Source organism: Homalodisca vitripennis, chromosome 6 (assembly GCF_021130785.1).
Source record: "Homalodisca vitripennis isolate AUS2020 chromosome 6, UT_GWSS_2.1, whole genome shotgun sequence".
In the NCBI taxonomy this organism is placed as follows: domain Eukaryota; kingdom Metazoa; phylum Arthropoda; class Insecta; order Hemiptera; family Cicadellidae; genus Homalodisca; species Homalodisca vitripennis.
Window position 1 is genome coordinate 106,379,497 of NC_060212.1, and position 20,840 is coordinate 106,400,336.

At 35.4% G+C, this 20,840-nt stretch overlaps 1 protein-coding gene across 2 annotated transcripts in view; it reads right to left on the minus strand.

Moving 5' to 3' along the window:
* The window catches only part of LOC124364679 (ral guanine nucleotide dissociation stimulator-like 1), a 78,294-nt gene extending 73,603 nt beyond the window's left edge, over window positions 1-4,691 (minus strand). Inside the window, exon 1 of one of the 2 annotated variants that reach the window (XM_046820345.1) lies at window positions 4,455-4,691. In XM_046820345.1, the coding sequence (XP_046676301.1) occupies window positions 4,455-4,511 (57 nt within the window). In that variant the 5' untranslated portion in view covers window positions 4,512-4,691. The remainder of the gene's footprint in view (window positions 1-4,454) is intronic. The other variant, XM_046820344.1, reaches the window with a different exon arrangement.
* Window positions 4,692-20,840: the final 16,149 nt, after the last annotated feature.

Sequence of the window (20,840 nt, forward strand, 5' to 3'; positions counted from 1 at the left end):
CCTATGGATTATTTAACCCTAAAATCAACAATAGAGCCTGATCTCTCGAAAAGAGGAGCAGACTAGCAGACGACTGTCTTTTAATCCTAAAATCAATAGGCTACGGTTTTCCTGGAGCCGATCTATCGCATAAAGGAACAGACCGGCAGACGACTGTCTTTTGAACCCCAAAATCAAATAGGGTTCTCCCTTGGAAGCCATCCATCGCATAAAGGAACAGACCCGGCAAACGACTGTCTTTGAACCCCAAAATCAATAGGGTTCTCCCTGGAGCCATCCATCGCATAAAGGAACAGACCGGCAGACGACTGTCTTTGAACCCCAAAATCAATAGGGTTCTCCCTGGAGCCACCCCCCTGGAGGCCCAATAGGGTTCATCTCTTGGCCGACAGAGAACCATGTATCAAGGTTAAAGAGTCTGAGACTTGTCTATCAAGAGTTGTTACACATACGGACACAATGGCGGACAGACTGCTCTTTGACCTAAAGACACAAAAATCATCAGGGTTCATCCTTGGAGAAAGAGGAACCTATGCTACAGCTTCAAAGTTTCTAGGGTTTTCTATCAAGAGTTATCGCACAGACAGACGGACAACGAAAATATTTCAAAAAGGCTCTGTAGAACTGGTAGAGAGGTCCAGGAAACAATTGGGTACGAATTGACAGAGCTTAAAACTCAGACACTGACGATAAATGGTACAGAACCAACAACTGGCGAAAACCAACAAACACCACATATAGCCATGTACTTGACCTACCTACCTCCTGAACTACGAGTATAAAGGATATCCGGCTGCATGTTGAGACTGTACCAGGCTACGACATGTCAGCATTGTTTATGGCACAACTCCGACTGTCCTGCGTGCGTGCGTGCCGCCTAGCCAGACCAGCTTTACATCGGCTCACAACTCAACACCCGCCAGTACTAAATCTTCTTGTATTTGTCAAGCGCTTTTCTGATTTATCACAAATAGTAGTGCCATAATGTCCGCCTCTACTCGCTACTTATCGGTGTGTGCTCACTACGTAAAACTTATCATAAGGTTTATCAATATATCCTTATTTTACTATATCGATAATCGGAATATTATTCAAGATTCATAAAGTTTACCTTCCATTGTAGCGTACCAGAGTACGAAATTCATAATAATTAAGGGTTTCTTATAAGAAAACCAACGTCAAATGCCTTGATAAGTGTTAAGTATTAATTTTGCGTACAATAATAGCTATAAAGACGAGAATTTCTTGCTTATATTTATACACACTATACAGATAACCGATAAAGCTAACTCAGTTGATACCTCTATTTTTAATCATTCAAATCATTAGTGAAGTCGCACGTGCTTAACCTTTCCGGTGAAGCAGTTTTTATTTTAGTAACTGTGGCCTCACCTTAAAGTAAAGTAAAGATGTCTTACTTTACCACGCGAAGTTAGGGCTACGGAGCCTTCTCTAACACTTGACCTGAGCACCAACGACTTAAAGGTGACTTCCGAACCATCACCAATGGCCGGGCAGGCGGGATGCTTGCAAGGACAGGATCGCTTAGCGGTCACCCATCCAAGCAGCAGGCACGCTCGACGTTGCTTGATCTGGTTATCTTTGCGATAACCGTTGTACCCACTACACTGCGACATTGGCATAAAACCAAACTAATTACTTCGTTATCAAAAAATTTCGTGCTTTGGTATACATGCATATAAAAGACTATGCACACATTGATTTAAAAACGACAACGTTTAAAAATACATAAACAGACCCTATAAAGCTGCATGGAACTTAAGAGATTCAAGAACAGCATATACCATTTGTAATAGTAAAGTGTTTTGTAATAGTAAGTATTTAATAGTGGGAATAAAATCAATACTTTCCGTTTCGTTATTTCCAAATGACGCCTTCACAAATAATACTCGATATGGCATCAAATTTTGTGAGGATATAATTAAGATAAAAGTGAACATCGAGATAAAAAAAACAATACTGTTTTTGTAACACAAGCTATGTAGTATGAAATAACTAGCAGTCGAGATTACCGAAAAGAGCTCAGTATGAATCGGTTGACGGAATTCTCGTAGACGAAATGAAATGTTCCAGGATTCAATCTCTATCACTAGACTGTGACAACTCCGCTCTCTGCATCTGACAACGTGCAGAGCGATTGATTGATTGAAATGGGATTCTATGAAATTTGTCAGCAGCTTCACATCGTTATATTCAAACAAAGCATTGTGACTCTTGTTGCAATCACATTGTAATATTTATTTTAATTTAAAATTCTCAATGCCTACTACATTCAATGGCCATGTATAACAGGGAAAATAACCATTAGTAATGTTGGGTTAGATTACACAAAACGTTCAACCTGTCATGCATAACGATCATATGATCCACAATTATTAATGGAGCTTGTACCCTTTTCCCATTACCTGAAATATGCGACTTACGGAAGAAGGATAGCAAAAAAAAACTCGAGCAGATCTCAATGTCCCAGGGGGGGCCGCAAGTTGGTTAAATCCCAGATCTCAAGAATGATACTATAGGGATTTGTGATGTAAATTACTTCCATCTCCTGAGTATTGCACTTAATCTCGTATAAGGCTTAGATTTATAAAGTTTAAGGTAATATATGCGACTTGCAGTAGAAGGAAGACAAATCTGACTAGAGCAGTTCTGAAGATCCCCTTAAATCGGTTAAATCCCAAACCTCAAGAGTGGTACTATTGGGATTTGTGATATAAATTACTTCCTTCTCCTGAGTATTGGGCTTGGATTTATACAACTTAAGGTAATATATGCGACTTGCTGCAGTAGAAGGACAAGATCTGACTAGAGCAGTTCTGAAGATGCCCTTAAGTCGTTTAAATTCCAAACCTCAAGAGTGGTACTATTGGGATTTGTGATATAAATTACTTTCTTCTCATGAGTATTGGGCTTAGTCTCATATAAGGCTTAGATTTATACAGTATAAGGTAAAATATGCGACTTGCAGTAGAAGGAAGACAAAGCTGACTTGAGCAGTTCTGAAGATCCCCTTAAGTCGGTTAAATCCCAAACCTCAAGATGGTTATTATTGGGGTTTGTGATGTAAAACATTCCCGTATACTGAGGATTGAGTTTTATCTCGTCTGACGGTTAGATGTTTTACTGCTTATCGTTAAATATACAAATTTGGAATAAAATGTCGCTTGAGTATGTAAAAGTAATATATGTCAAATACGTTTTGTTTAACCAATAACATATACTTAAAGTAAGCATAATTACTCGTTAAAAGTGAATCAATTCATATCACGTTTTGGCGTTTAATTAGAAGAATTAACCACAGAAATAAATAATTAAGTGTTTTATGAAGTTAATAAACATATTTATTTATATAACAAGATGCAAACCAAACATAAATATCGAACTGAGTTAAAATTAATATTACAACTATATTCTATACAAATTTTAAATTAGAATAATGGTATATTAAATCATTAAATCTTCTTGTTCTTTTGTCTAGGGAACATACAACTATGCATTCTTCAAACGTGTGCAGGTTACAATTCTAATACACCCACTCCCCTCAATCAAAGATGATTCCCAATGTTGTAGAAATGTCTCAACGACAGGCATTGACGAAATTAGGCAAAAATGATCAAACATTCTCAAAAAAACTACGTTAATCGTCAAAATAGTGTCACGCTAGTCAAAACATGGATCTAACATACTATCGCAATAAAACCATAACTACATAAAAAATAAGTTGAAGTTACTACTTATAGGCAATATTTATATTTAAGCCAGGTAATAAATCACAGATAAGACAAAAGCTAAAATAGCACGGACTTGTTTAATTATTGGAATATCTAAATTTTCTTAAAAAAGAAACTAAAATTATGTAAAAAAACGTTAATTCGATCAATATTAAAGGTTTTAGCCCTGAATTTTGAATTACGCTGCTGTTATAAAAACAAATACCTATTTATAATTTATTATATATTCAAATATAAACACACTCTAATTATTACAGGAATAACTTAGTGTGAGCTCTATTAGATACAATTTTAAACTACATTATTTTACTTTTGTTTTGTTTTTACTCCAGATATTTTAAAAAGTCTTTTTAAAACTGTACTGAAAATGTGTCTTATTTCGGTATAATTACATCTACTTAATTGTTTATTTAGTAAAAGCGTCTACCTTTTTAATACATTTGTAAAACAATAAAATTTAAGCTTTCACAAGAGATTATTGCGTTTTTCGATTGGATGCATCCAAATTCTTATAATTCCAGTTGTTTCTAGAAGTTGCTAAACGGAATGTTTTTGTTAATGCTTGTCACACTGAAGCATCTAGTGTTGGAGCACACATTTAAGTACTCATATTGATCCACGAAACATGCTCCCAAATTTGAGAACACACTTAGAGCTAACCCCGCCAATAACAGGTAAGAGATAAGTGATACGTCTGTCTACCTGTTCAAGACGTCTCCTTTTTCGCTTCCCCCAGCGACGAAACACCAAGAGAACCATAAACAAGTGTGTAGAGACAGAGACGTGTGGTGCGACGTAATGTGCACTGTATACTGTCAACTTGCCACACTGTCACAGCCACGTCACTGCCACACACCTCTACGTGACTGACAATCCAGCAGCCAATAATCTCTTGATGTAACCCGATCTCATGGGCACGGGCCAAACACCGCCTCCGAACCGCCTCTGTGTTTTTCCAGAACGCTTTATGAATTAATTGCCACGCTGGAAGACGCGTGTGACGGTTATTGTTCATCAATATTTCTTTAAATTAAATAAATCTCACTGAATAAATAGTAAAAGTCACTTGACAGATACTTGTCATCCAGATAACATTTGTTCGTTTGTTTGAACACGCTTGACAGAAGAGGGCCAAATACAAAATGACTTATGGAAAAAATCTGAAAATTTTAATTAGAAGGGTTCACCCTCCAAATCAATAGGTCCCGAATAGATTTGGAGAGATCCGGGTACGTTCACCAAAGAAGGATGGAAACCCAGTTCTCGTACACTTTCCCTTTTTTTATAATATCGAACGCTCTTTCTTTAAACAAAGCGTTTATATATTTGTAATAAGAATTAATTATATTGCACTGAAAACTACAGTATACTGAAATAAGTCAAATATATTAATTTTTTAACACGAAACTTTTATGTTTTTTCGCCGTTCTTTTATGACAGTTTTTGTTTTGTGTTTTTTAAGCATGACGATCAACATGTTGTCACAAAATAAGTAGTACAAATACTTACTTGATTGATTACTTAAGACCAATCGTAAATATTGAAACTTTCTCTTGCTGCAAAAAGTTTGTTAAAGATCTAAGACCTATCTGTGAGAGAGTTGAAAGGGCCCTGCTTTATATAGGTAATCTCTAAAAGCGTTATAAATATTTTATGTTACCAAAGGCTCTAACGCTGGAAAAAGCAGCGTTTTGCTACAATTTAACCAAATAAAGTCAAAACTTGATGTACTTAAAGATTAAAGCATTTTTAACCCTTGTACTGCCAACGTTCTAATCCCATGTACATATTTTTTCATCAATGTACTACTACCAAATGTGGAAGAAAAAGGTTATAACGCTACTACTCAAAGTATTTTAGTAACACAAATCATAACCATGTGAAATAGTAGGTTTTATTATCATTGCAGGAACGAATATCAAAATGTTTTTCACAATGAAACTTTTCAGCAGACCGAAAATTTTCCACCGAATGAGAGTCGTTTATTAGCATATATTAGTGGTGGTCACTAAATTGTTAATATACAATGTTTTTTCAGTTTCCAAAATTGTATTTCAACTTTCAATGTTTGGAATGGCAGGATGTTTTGGATTTATACACTATTTCTTAACTGATTATTGCACGTAGGTAACTGCGTTAAATCGCTTGTTTCACAGTATTATAAAACAACTATGGGCTGTCATAATCTTTCAAAAACCAAATGTTTACATCAAGTCTAGCTCATATACGTTGTGCACAGTACCCAGTATCAATACTGATCCACAATCCAGTTTCGTTAATAAAGTATTCTCCTTTACTTCCCCACGAGTAGAAAAATAAACTGGAATTCTAAAACAGCATTTCTCACGTCAGCAGCGCTTAAATTCTCTTGCTGTGACGTCTGGATGAAATTTACATATAGAGCATGTATATAAACGTTTCGAAACCTCGGCAGGAGACAAAACGTCGTAAAGCGTGTTGGCTGGCGGTGGCCAGGTCGTAAACAGCGCAGGACAGGACAGGACTGGTCTGAACGACGCGAAGGTGATCCTGGTGATCTCGTCTCCGTGGTGAACAATCTACACATACGGACAAGCATGTGCGGTCCATATTGATTCTCCATATCGCTGTGTCCGCCTCGGTTATTTTCTTATTCAATAGTTTACATCATGTACTTGTCATAATCAACGGCACTAAAAAATGCATCGAATCCTATACCATTCATTACCCAGGATTGTATCTTCCTCTTGAAGAATATAAACTTACTTGATATGTTGGTATTGTGGTTCTTTATTTCACGTTACGTTCCCCCGATCTGAGCAACTTCAGCCCAATATTTCACACAGACAAGGACACTGTAGAAGTGGGTAATATATCGTGTAACAGCTGTTTTGGAACGGCTGCGCTCAGACGACGATTTGTGCTCACAACCCGTTGTCTGATAATGTTAATTATAGTTGCAAGCTCGATGTATACAACTGGCATCGTTACGCTGCACTTTGCACAACTGTTGAAACTGTTATAAACTATATTCAAGACCGTCGTCAATGATCGTTACCTTTAGTAAAAACAAATTGTTTTTTTTATTCTTAAAGACTAATTCACTATCTTACCCAACAAGGTAAAAAGATTGGATTTGCAGTGATATTAGTTAAGATTATTTATTCTGCAAATTTTGTTGTTTGTATTGTTGGCTTATTCCCTGAGAACCTCAATATATATATATATATACAAAAAAGTCAACTGATTTATAATGAGTATTGAGTAATGAGTTGTAGTTATTTAGGATGTTTTAGGTGACACATTTGCAGAATAACCTAAAACATCCTAAATAACTACAACTCATTACTCAATACTCATTGTAAATCAGTTGACTTTTTTGTATATATATATATATATACTGTATATTGAGGTTCTCAGGGAATAAGCCAACAATACAAACAACAAATGCAATTTTCAATGTGGCCCATGTTTTGTTACAGTAAATCTGCTATAAATCAATTATTTATTATTCCATTTAAATCATGTTGGTGTAATTAAATGTGTGATAATAACCTCTAAAAACTGTTATTCTTGTAATTTTTGAGTCAAAATATCGGTTTTTAAGACATTCAAAGTTTCAAAGTTCTTATGGTCGCCATTTTTAAAATACTAAAGATAATTGCATGATATTTTTTCCAGTAATTGGCCTTGTTATCATACAGTTGAGCCAAATTTGGTTTAATTAAATTTATCAGTTTTTGAGATATTCATTTATATATATATATATATATATATATATATATATATATATATATATATATAAACACATACAGAGAGACAAATGGGAAACTAAGCATCGGAGTTCATATGGTGAAATATGTTTTTCTTGACCTGAGCAATAACGTGGTATACCTTTATCCAGAGAGTTACGGGACACCAATGTATACATTCTTTTTTATATTAAGTATGTATCTTTAAACACAACATGAAGTACTTAAAAAAACAAATAGTATTAATAGCAATTTGACATTACTTAAACCACTTCAGCCTAAAACAAAGCAAAATTGTATGATTATAGGTTAAAATATCAAATAAACTTATTGATTTGCCAATAACTTAGTTCATTTAGGCTTACTCTGTTTTAATAGTACTACCAACCGATGTACCCACCACTGTAACCGGCTTTTAGAACCATTGAGTACTACACAGAACGCTAAGTTCTACTTCAACTTTTTGTGGAACAGTTTCTAAAAACGAATATTCTTTGAAGACGATTCCTGCAACTCAACCAGTCGTGCGACGTACTGTAAATTTACCGATGCAGAGAACTGCTACTTCCCTACAGTTACGATTGAGGAGCAGTTGCGGCGCAACTGTTTTTTACAACTGTTGTCTGGATGCAACTGAAACTATTACAACTGTTGCGGAGGATTCCCGGTTTTACCCACGCATACAGGACAGTGGTTGCTACTGGAATCGGAGTGATGTACCAGCATGTAACCCGAATTGTGTAACCCGTGGGAATCGCCAGTGGGAACCTGGACACTCCCACGACAACCGGGCCAGCAGATATTTCAACAGAGAGCTGTTTGATGCGAGGCTTCCTGTTCTCAACGCCGTACCTTCCGTGTAACTGCCAGACAAGCAATAGCAGCGGCAGCAGGACACGGCATCCATCGTCCACTTCTCCGGCAATCTGATCTGAAAGGGTTTCCTGGACTTTGTCAAACGTGAGAGCCGGCTCTAACATAATGACCTTGAGTTTTTCCTATAAGAACAATGTTACACCTTGGGCAGGTGTACGCCTTTAATTTAAGAAGTATAGTTATACGGGGTGAATAATAGGTCAGGACCTCCTGTGTGTGTCTTACATAATGACTAAAAGCTACTGGACCAATTTTACTGAAGTTTTTTTTTGGGCATTGTTTGGAACCTTTGTTAACATGTAAGATTATTCCTATTTTAAAATCCCTCAGGGTTATGCCTCACTCGCCTCTGAAGTTGCAAAAATACCCGTAAGAAATGAATAATAATAATAATGCGTGTCAAAAATGAAAAATTTAAGACCATCTCAAATGACCCCTAATTTTGAACAGCATAAACAAACTTAACAATGGTGAAAATCAGAGATCGCTATCTCTTTCCCATCCAAAATGATAGCCAGTGTTACCAGATTGTAGGACTGTAGGTCCACGTCTAGTTTGCCGAGGGCGGCTGACGTCACTTTTCTGCAGGGTATGACAGTTAGTCCACGCCGACACCCGTGGACTAACTGTCCTACTTTTCAAAACTGACCTGTCCGTGCATTAGTTTTATTTTCTACCTGCACTTATTCTTTACCCTGTTCAGTGATGATTCCACTACATTCGCACAGCGTACTGCTAAAGCAGTAAATATTCAACAGTTTACTCAAGCTATCACATATGAAGTGGATTACTAATTGGGATTATATCTAAACGAATTCGATATAGCATTATATTACTAGCTGATTAATTTGGCATTGTCCTAATGAATCATAAACATCTACAGTAAGTTTGTATTAGTTATTCCTTATCTTGGGCCATCGTTAGTATAATACTGTATATGCAAGTAGACACGATACTCGTAGTACACGTTAATTGAAATGGATGGTTTATTGTTATATTAACATTGTTAATAGTTAAAATAACCATTTAGTTCATATCTAATATATCATTTTTTAAAAGTTGTACCAAATTAATTTAAATAGATACCTATACGAAGACAAAATATTGTATTACCTTAAATAGTGGCTCTTGGCATATAATCCAAACAGTAAACGCAACATCTGTGCCTACAGAGACATACTAACTTACATAATAGTGACCTTATGCCGCTAACGATAGATTTTAAATATCAGTCAAACAGGAATTCTATGAAGAATGGCTAAAGAATTTGTCTAGTTTCATTCAAACTTCCAATTGCTATATCCCGCTGCGACAAAGTTTAACATTAGTTCAAATAGTGATCCCGGAACGACAGGAGATAATACAGGTATGTTTAATTACTAGCAGTTATAAGTGACTTCGAACACTCCAAATTCCTAAATGTATTCTTAAACCCTATTAGTTTTATTCCCCTTTAAAATAAACCGTTAACCGTTAAACGTTTTAAAATTTGGAGTTTAGTTAGTAAAAAAACACAAATGCTGTAAGGGATTTGACAGATACACGATTACAATGCATGTTAAAAACAGTAGTTCCCCGCGGTTTTGCATGCAATTTTGTAGGCTTTCATATGAGTACTTATGATTCGAGTAAATTATATATCCGACGCCAATGTTGAGATTTCCTTATTTCTACGACCAAGGAAATATATCTTAAAGTGTATAATTACGGCAATCGTTAATTATTCCAGACTTAATACATTTTTTGCCCTAGTTAATATTGCTTTGCTTCCTCGAACAAGGTACATACAGACTTCAGAGAAGCCTACTTCTGTCAAACGTCAAATAAACTATGCGTTTTATAACAGTCTTTAAATAAAAGTTATATAGTACATTCCTTTGATGTTTGATGCATACAGCACTCACCATGCATACTCAATATTTACTAAAGTGTACAGTTAAAAGTAGACTTTTAATAAAACTTTTAGTTTTCTTGTCTAAATATTTGTCTCACTTGTGCTCAACAGTGGTTACAAAAAGTTTGAAATAAGAAGTATTGTTATTATCAGGCTTACTCTATGCTTTCACGACTAATTGTAAGGAAATTAAAAATAGTGATCAAATTAATTTCATATATGATTGTGCTACTATAAAACAATGTTTAAACAGAACAATTGACTCATAGTTAACAGGCTCTTATACTATTATAAAAGTGTCTTGTTTTCTTTACCTGATTTTTCTGTGCATTCTTACGATATTTTAATCGTTGTTCTCCTAGTCCGGAGCGAAAAAGTATCCAATAAAGCAAAGACCATTATAATCGTTACAGCCATTCTTAAGTTAGAAATGGCGTAACTAACCTGACTTTATTTTATGTATATAATTTTGTTTCATTCTTTCTGAAGTTGTCTTATGTAGTGTACTGAAAATATTCAGCAGATATAGAGTTTAGATCTTGAAACATCCATTCAAGTGCTGCAGTGTGAGTACGACGATCCTTTGTCAACCCCTCGTCAAAAGAAACCCCTGAGTCGGACAGTGGGTCCCAGGCCACCCCTTTAAAAAGTAGGTAAGAAACAGTTTTATGACGTGGACCTACAGTCCGTTTACCGCGTTATATATCTTTAATTTGCCAAGTTAAATCACATGTTCAAATTGAGGGAGTGAGACAATCGTAAGGTGAGTTCCTCTCTCACGTTTTGAAAATTCTACAGTGGCATTTGATTGCAGGCTCATCAATCCTGTTTCTTAAATCTCCAACGTTTTCTCCTGGAGTTTATGCTGGTGTAAATACTAGTGTAAAGCCTTCATTAAAATGTTGACGACCTATTATTTTAGATGGGAAAGAGAGAGAGCGATATCTGGTTTTCATCATTGTTTACGTTTGTTTATGCTCTTCAAAATGGGTCACTTGAAGGAGGTTAACATTTGACATTTTTGAGTTGCCCCCAAAACCCCGCATTTTTTTTGGAGGACACAAAAACTGTTCAAAATCCTCAAATTAAATTTACTTTCGACATAGCACCACTACCCACAGGATATCTCCTTATGTAAGCTTTATAAAGAAATAAAGGGGGTCCTGATATTTTATTCACCCTGTATATCATGAAAGATGTCTTATTAGAATGGTATAATTAACACACTTCCAAACGCTCTCACATTTTTAAATATTATATCGGTTATTCAAAAAGTACTTTGTTGTACTTTAATGATTAAGTACTCAAAATTAAACACTACAAAAAAATCTAAATAAAAGGCGTTTGGACCGTAATAATTATATCTTTAAAAAGGAGACATCTCTCATAACTCTACGATCAAATATCAGGGCGTAAAACTGCATGAGGTTTAAAATTGTTCTTAGAGGGAAAGCCCAAGATCATTTACTACTCAGCAATAGTAAAGTAGAGGCTCTTAGGAGCCCATGGGCAGACATGGACAGATATGGCTGTGGGAATGATTACTGTATGGACGTATTGAGTCTACGAATATGCAACTCATTGCTGTGAAACAACCTACGAAGTCAAGAATAGACATAACTACAATTAGTGGAAGTGGGAGATTGTAAAAAGATATTGTTATGACATAGTGTTATAACATTGTATTAATAACACAAAATTCTTCACAAGAGCAGTATGCCTGGTCTACGAGGTGATATAGCATCCACAACAAGACACAATGTGACTTACTTCAATGTCCAAATAGTTTTTGACACGTTTGGGAGCTTACTATACGGTCTTAATGCCGCATAACGAGTCAGTGGACTGGATAGTGAAATATTCCATGTATTATCCAGTACCGATAATGTTTAAGGTCTCTCTGTCAGTAATACATGCGTAATTTTAAACAACGCTTGTCTGGTGGCATGCCTTTGATCCAATAGGTATTAGACATGCACGATTACCACGTATAAAACCACTTCCAATTCGTGGCTTGTAAAATTGTAAGTTTAAGTGCAAAATCCTAAAAACACTGTATCGATATTATAACTTTTCGGGTATTAAGAGTGTGTGAATGCCTAACTTAGACTCTTTCTTTTCACCCGAAAATGACAAACAGTGCCCGGGTAGACAGTAGAGAGGGGGGATATAAATGGACATCGATTGCACAGGTTTGAGTGGCAACCAAACATCATTTGTCAACATCGGTACTGCCTACCATTAGCCTAGCATTAGTTTTGTTTAGTTTGGGCTCGGGTTTGTCCCGTCCAAACCTGTCTGGAGTTAGATTTCGTTCATCCTTTAGGCAGTTTCGATATAATCCAAACATCATTTATCGACAACATCGGCACTGCCCACCATTAGCTTAACATTAGTTTTAACGATGCACTCAAGGCACAAAATTTTAAGTGCAAAAGATATAGTTCAATATATGCGAGAACAATATTAACCATCGAATGCTGTATAGTAGTACAATATGTGCGAAAATCTCATTTAAAAACCAAAACCTTAGATTAAACGAAAAAGTTTAACAAAAAAATAAACAAAAAAACTCCGCACTAACCAATGTCGTAAAATGTGTAGACACCATCCTACAAGCAGTAGGTTCTAGGATGTGGGTTTTTTTAGAAAACCTCTCCGTTGTAAGCTTTTAATTCTGCGCTTTTTGAACCATGATTTCTGATTTTACTGTGACAGTTTGGGTGTTCACACCTGATAAACGTAAACGTATAGACAATTTTATGACATCTACAGATCACAAAAGCAGAAAAATAGAAAAAAGTAACAATAGAACAACTTTCCACAACGCGTTCCACTGACTAGTCTAGTACTGCAATAGAAAGTTCCTTGCAAAACACAAATGGATTTTATAACTGGTGCTAAACTCTAGCATGAGTTAGATGATTACGTCTGGATTGTAGTTTAATTATAAACTTTCCAACTAACTACCGTGAAAACTCACAATAACTATTGTGTAAGCCGTGTTTACTGACGTCTTCATAATCACTTTGTGTGGTACATTAATTAACTCTATTTACGTCATTAGTTTTCTTATCACAACGTACGTAACATGGGACTTAACTAAAAGATAATATTTCAGCTATAAAAGGCACAAGGAAAGTTTATAGCCTATTATATTAATGAGAGCTCAACATTCCGAAATAAGTGTTCATTTTAATAAGTGTTATATTTGTTTTATGTAGCCAATCAGTATTTTGTACTTGGGTAACAATGTTTCTTAGGATAGAACCTGAATCAATCGTTTAACAATATGTAGACATACATATGCCTCCTAATACGTATTGCAGTCACTAGGACTAGAGAGCACAGATTTTGGGACTTAATTCCGTTCTAACTGAACAATTAGTCCGCTACTCAGTAAAACTACCTCAAGTTCGTGCTAAACTGCACGATCTAGTGAAATCATTTTGTACGTGGGTCAACACATGATATACTTGTAGAGGCAAAGAAGGTATTTTCTCTAAGAAGTTTACTTTAACATACAGTATACGGATTTTTCATACGACCATGTTCATTTCTTCATTTTGTATGCAGTTAAATATTTCATAAAATTAGAAAATCGTTAAATTGTGTGTAATTTTTATTTTTATTTCATTGTCTCACAAAAAGAAGTTATCTTTTATCCTTCTACTAAGAAGTGTATATATTATTGCATCGCATTTTAAAATTAAATGGAATTCATGAAGATGGGTCGTTTTTTACTTAAATACACCGGAAATTATGCGTTTTATTACATATACAATGTGTAGTTTTCTGTCAGTCACATGTGATACACTTATTGTCACAATTTATACCCTTACCTTCAGCCATATTCCTACGGCATGATTTGAAGATTGGAAAACTTATTACTTAAATACCTGTACTTACTTTTAGAAATGTGACGGTTTTTATATTTTTCTCACTTTAGGGAAGTATTTTAAAATATTAAGACAAAGATATTAAAGAACAATCCATCGATGGCACCTTCTTAAGCCCGCTGTAAATGAATGAGCTATAACCTGAAGCAATAAAAGCAAAATGTAAGTATTCAATAAATACAGTAAGTATGCAGCAGTGTAAACAACTTGTGTAACTTGTAGTTATTCACTTGTGAATACACAAGTGATTAACTACAATTAACTATAGATATTTCTTCCGGCTAAGTGGAGAAAAATTAGATTTATCATGTAAGGTGCACACTAAGACATTTCTACGACACATTTGCCTAAAAAACCAATTTCGGAAATAACAGTAGGTGGAAAACATAAGGTAGATATGAACGTTAACGTGCTTGTCATTCAAGCACTAAAACTTTAATATATTTAAGTAACTCGGAGAGTTGAATCAATTAGTTACAAGCGCCACAAGTTGGGGACCTGTTCGTTCTCCGCTCCAACCAGCCTCACCCACGACGTAACGTTAAGAGATGGTTATTTAAGCGCGTTGGGTAGCTTTAATGAGTTTCTCACTTGATTAAATGTTTTATTTATCACGACGTCCACAATCTGCATAACAGACGATCTGTTACTTCCTTTACCTCGTTTCCTGCAGTGGAGAATGTTGAACTTACTACCGCATTGCTTGAAAGAATTCACCACAAAAGTCGCTCCTTAGTGTTTTAAGGTGAATACATTTTCCAGATGACAAGTTAATAAATAAAATTATTTGTTAACTTTTTATAAGAAGAAATATAAGAATTTAGAGAAGCTAAATGTTTAAGCTTCGTTACATGTGGCTTCAAGTCTAGGGGGATGCTAAATCACGCGTACCATCCCCTGATTTGGGTGGTGAACATAAGTGATCGCCTTAAACGTGACGTCGCATTATTTGTAACCTCCCCTAATTTTGGTTCTATAACACACCCTGCACACAAGAGATTGCCTTAAACGTGACGTCGCATTTGTAACCGTCCCTAATTTTGGTTCTTTAACACACCCTGGACATGAGAGACCGCCTTAAACGAGACGTCGCTTTTGTAACCTCCCCTAATTTTGGTTCTATAACACACCCTGCACACAAGAGATCGCCTTAAACGTGACGTCGCATTTGTAACCGTCCCTAATTTTGGTTCTTTAATACACCCTGCACATAAGAGATCACCTTAAACGAGACGTCGCTTTTGTAACCTCCCCTAATTGTGGTTCTTTTACACGACCTTGAACATAAAATATCGCCTTAAAAGTGACGTCATGTTTGTAACCTCCCTTAATTCGGGTTCTTTAACACACCCTGGACATAAGAGATTACCTTAAACGTGACGTCGCTTTTGTAATTTCCCCTAATTTTGGTTCTTTAAGAACGTCACTTTAGAGATGCTTATTTAGTATGTGCTATGTAGTAACAAATAGTATTTGACTGATTTATTACTATGCACTAATAATTAAAATTAATTAAAATCATCACAAGTGATTAACTACAATTAACTATAGATATTTCTTCCGGCTAAGTGGGGGAAAATAAGATTTCTCATGTGTCCGTCAATTCTTAATGTGAAATTAAAGATGTATTAATTCGCACAACAGTAATGAAACAATAAATGTCAATGTTATTATGTTAATATAATCGTAACTCTTTTTCATACATTACTCCGACAAAGAAACTCCATGGCCATAAAACCTTATATGACAAAAATTGATTTACGCACATATATTTCTTTTGAAAACGTACATTTTATTTAGTTACAATAAACCGAATTATGTTTAAACATATTCACTTATAACTGTTCAATTGTACACTTCAATAACTTAAAAAGGCCAACCACCTGGAAACCTTAACAGTTATGGGGAAATAAATAGGATTAAATGTTGCTTAAAACTCCTTTACAATTTTAAGAAAAGTCAATTTTTATGTATATTATGAAATACCCGAAATAGAAAATTTGCCTCAATGCGAATGACCGCCATCTTGAAACGTTTTATTGGTTAAGACTAGCTAACGAACTCACCCAAGCTGGGTGTAAACACTATCTCTGTACCACGTACAGTCTGCATTTATTAAGAACTACGTTACTTATCTTGTTAACAACTAATCCCGCAATGTCATATACTACTTAATACTTTATAATCCCGCTATCTGGAAATCTCACGAGATTTAAACAAATACGAGAGAACAAAGATTGCTATAAATGACCTGATAATTCTAAAACATGTTTTTGTTTTCCGCAATAATGCATAATAACCAATATATTAAGCATTAACTTTCCAAAGATTGATTGTCCGCCATCTTGAAACCTTAAGATATATATATATATATATATATAGAAAAACACAAATAAAAAAAATTATAAGTACCTAATATAATTAACAAACTATGCGTATGGCCGTAATTTTGAAATGTTGTACTGATTCAGAAAGACTACCAAACTTATCCAAGCTATATACAAATATTGCCACTGTACCAAGATGATATTTTAAAAATTACAGAACTTTTCGATCTATGAATGATGAATTAGTAGTTTTGGAGTCTGGGAGTCAATATCGGAGAAAAATCTCCCGGAAATCTCGTCATAAGATCAAGTGCGATAAGCATTTTTTTTTATGAAATCTACCTTAAACCATTTTTTTTTTTTTAGTGGAAAACTTGTTGTACTTCTTGACTCTGTGAAAGTGAAAGAATACGAGCTCATTTAATGTATACAGCAACTAACCGTTAAAGTAATGTAGACATTAGCAGTTAATTAAAGAATAAGAGAAATTTACTCTACTTGCCTAACTACCTCTACCTGTCTAAACTCTAACGAAGAACAACCAAGAGAAATCGGTTACATTGAAATATCAATTTTTTTCAAACGACTGTTCCTATTCCAAATTAGCTGAATGGTATTTTAGAACACATGACAGATGATAATTGTAGCTTTCAAGCAAAAACAGAACCGTTATCTAAGAAAAAGACATAATTTTCAATGTCTGCAATTATTAATGAAAAAGAAGCAGCTGAATCATTATTTAAACTGATCTAATTTAGCTTAATATCTCACTTTAGCACAAAAATATAATTTTATTATGATATATTCTTTATTTCATGCAATACAAATAACTATAATACAAATAATATTTACGTGTCATACGAATATTACAGAACGCGTGCCGAATATCCAAGTCCGTAAAATGATAGTACATTACTTTGTAATAATAAACTAATATCCCATTGCACTGGCGGCCAACTTGATTAAAAAAACTATATTAAACCTTAAGCACTGTTTACGACCTTATTGTTAGTAAATTATAATTAAAGCGTATCCTAACGCTTTTTACGATATTTTAAAGGTTATTGAGAAAAAGTGTGCTCGAAACTGTTTGTGATTTTTTTTTCTTAAGTACTCAAATTATACACTTTACATAAAAATCGAATTTGTATACGTATTAATTATTTCTTCAAAATGAGACATCTCCCATCAAAAATGAGTGAAAGTGATTTAACGTTGTTCTAGTAGGGAAAAACGCAAGGTTGGCTCTTAAATCAATTGATCGGCAATGGCGTGTGTTGATTCAAATAAAAGGCGACGGAAATCTACCATGCAAAATGTGTAAACCTCATAATGTCTCTATATTAATTCAAACCCAAATTTCAAAATGCCAAACATTTACGAATTCTTCCTTTGATTTAGATGTACCACTGACGAATTTTCCCGGTAAGTTATAGTAAAACATTGTTGCGTCCCATCAATGACCATAAAATTAAAGAAAGAACAATGAATAACTACATTATAGTCACGTGATCATTACCTGATTTGGGTTCTTTATAAAATTATATACCTCTATCTTTGATAGCATGTGTAAGAATATCAATTGTCGCCAAGTACAGAGGAGAATGGCAGAAAGGGTGGAGGGGTTGAGTGGAGGGGGGTAACCGAGTATTGTCTGTTTAGACAGTCACTGTCTCAGCTTGTCATTGTGTCGGTGTGGCGTCACAGGAAGAACTCGACCTTATCTGACAAGTCAAGTGACTCATCCTATCTAAACACTCACTCACTTATCACTCGATTCCCTGAAGTCTACGTAGATCATCAACCGAAAAACAATAAGTGAACATTTCGTATAGTCATTGATAAGATGCTACTATTTCAACCAAGAAGTACCTAAAGAGTCAGAGTAAAATTATAATTTATCTTCTTCTTATAAATCCGAGATAAACATAACGACCATAAAACATACATATTTCAGATAAGAGAATAAATAAATGTGTCTGGTTTTGTTGGATGCATTTCTCGGATTAAGGAAGTACGCATAATACCGTTAGTGTTAAGCCACTTACACCTCGTTCACCAACTCCTTTACACCTGAACAATTCCGATTGCATTGTAGTCGAAGAGTCTTTAAAATTATTTGCACTTTAGAATCACTAAGCCTAATTTATGGTGAGATCGATTGTGGATTTCCTTGAAATGTAAAACAATCGTCAGCCGTAATAGTTTTAGTGACGGAGGATGACAGGGTTAAAACATATAAAAGTGTAATTATTTTAGCTTGACACATGTAAAACCAACCGTCAGGTACATAAATCAGCGTCACCTAATCATATGAAGACAGTCTATTCCACTAAAAATGGCGACTTTCAGTTAGTTTCAAGTTCATAAGGATAAAAAGATAACAGAAAAACGTTTAAAAATTATTATTAACCCTTCCGATACCGCTCCATTTCGAACGTCACCAACAGAGCGACTGAGTTTAATTTATTCATTACGAGTAATTCTTCTACCGATACGAAGAAAATTCTTCGATAGCTCTCGGCTTCCAGATTATTGCATCGAGCCCACGTGATTCAACAATACTACGGATCAAACGTTATATTGCTACAGATATACTGAGTGGGAAGAGAACAGGAATTTCTTGGAAATTTGCCATCATTCAGTGGTGATTAGTAACACAACGTTTCCAGATCTCCAATCTAATCTCTTTTTTAGGTGAAAAATACAAACTTCAAACAAAAAATATACTGATTATTTGACTTTTCCACGAAAGTTTGGAGCATACATGGCAAACCTAATTTTATATACTAGCGCATGTGGAGTAATTTCAACATCACATCCCAGTTGCACTTATAGAACTAATCTCATCGAGTAACTAAGCAAATTTGTTCTAGTTGAAACCGGATCTCTAATTGTCACGGGAAATCAAACCGTCGGATATAGATTGTTTATAATCGGTCAATGACCATCAAAGCCACATCACTGGCTCTCACATTTCGCAAGCGCTTTGGTTCCCTGACCGACAGTGACCGAGAGGCTGATTGTTGTCCACGAATCGTGCAGCGTCAGCCGGATCGAACTGACCTTGAGTGACACCTGGACAGATTGTCATTGGTTGGTCAGCAAACTGCAATCACAAAGTGCGTTTAGTGTACATGGTACTGTGTTCACTAATAAATAGTATCTGAGGAACTATGAAAACTATCCAGAAAACAATGTACAAGTATTTTACAATCCGTTAAATTTAGTACCTATTCCAGCACAAAACATTCAATTGTAGTGGTTTCATATTCCGTCAACTATAAAGTAACGCAGTTTACAAGACTGCTATGGAAAATTTAGCTTTAAAAACAACAAGATGACAATAGAGAGTTAACAATAACCTCCACTCTGAGATGAATATGCTTGTAAACAGCGAATTCATATTCAGCTAATCAATATTTTAGACAAAGAATCTACAATGATAGTTAATTAAAAGAGGTAGTGCTCTCCTTCAAACGTCAATCGAAAACTATTCTCCATCTACGTCATATTGGCGCAAAATTAGTTTATGTAGATTAAGGCGAACGATTCTTTCGGGCCTGTTCCGAAACGCTTCTATAAAACATGTGCATGTCCCCATAAGCTGTGGTTACAACAGTAATTCTCATGACGAGATCTGATATCGAGGATGAATCATATGATACACGTTTCCTCGTTCTTACAACCTCACATTGGCCGACATAATTTTTAAACATAACATTTAATGGTTAAAGCATATAAGGAAGAGGTCACACAGGAAAGACACGCTAGTAATCACAATATTGGAACTGTGGTTATACGGTTTGACGGTCAGTACGTACTACAGCTGGGAAGTTGACTTCAAATTTTGCATGAAACTTCATTCCTACATAGACAAGAACGGGGTTTATGTTTAACGATTAAATTTGACTGGGGGTAAGCTTTGTCAATTATTTTTCTGTATGACTTCTATCTGTCTGCAGCAGATCAACTGGAGAATGAAATTAATTATAGATTTAAGCTTTTGCACGCAACCTCAGTGAAGCTTGTTACGCGACACGGTGTGGCGTACTCCTTCCTTGTATTTTATCGTAACTGCGGAAACATCTGACCGCCTAAGCGTAAACGATATCGTCACTGCAACATTAATTAACTGCGGAGTAGTGTCCACTGTCCAGCTAACAGTGTGCGGCCTGCAGCTGTTTACTACACAATAGTGAAGACACAATGGCAGACCGACCGGGCGGCCTTGACTGTGTAGTGAACGGTACAAGCTGGGGCTACACCTACACACCTACACACTGGGGACCAGCGCCTCGCTTGGCCGGTACTCGTATATCGACGATAGTGTAGGCCGTACCTGCTGAGTAAAAAGTCGT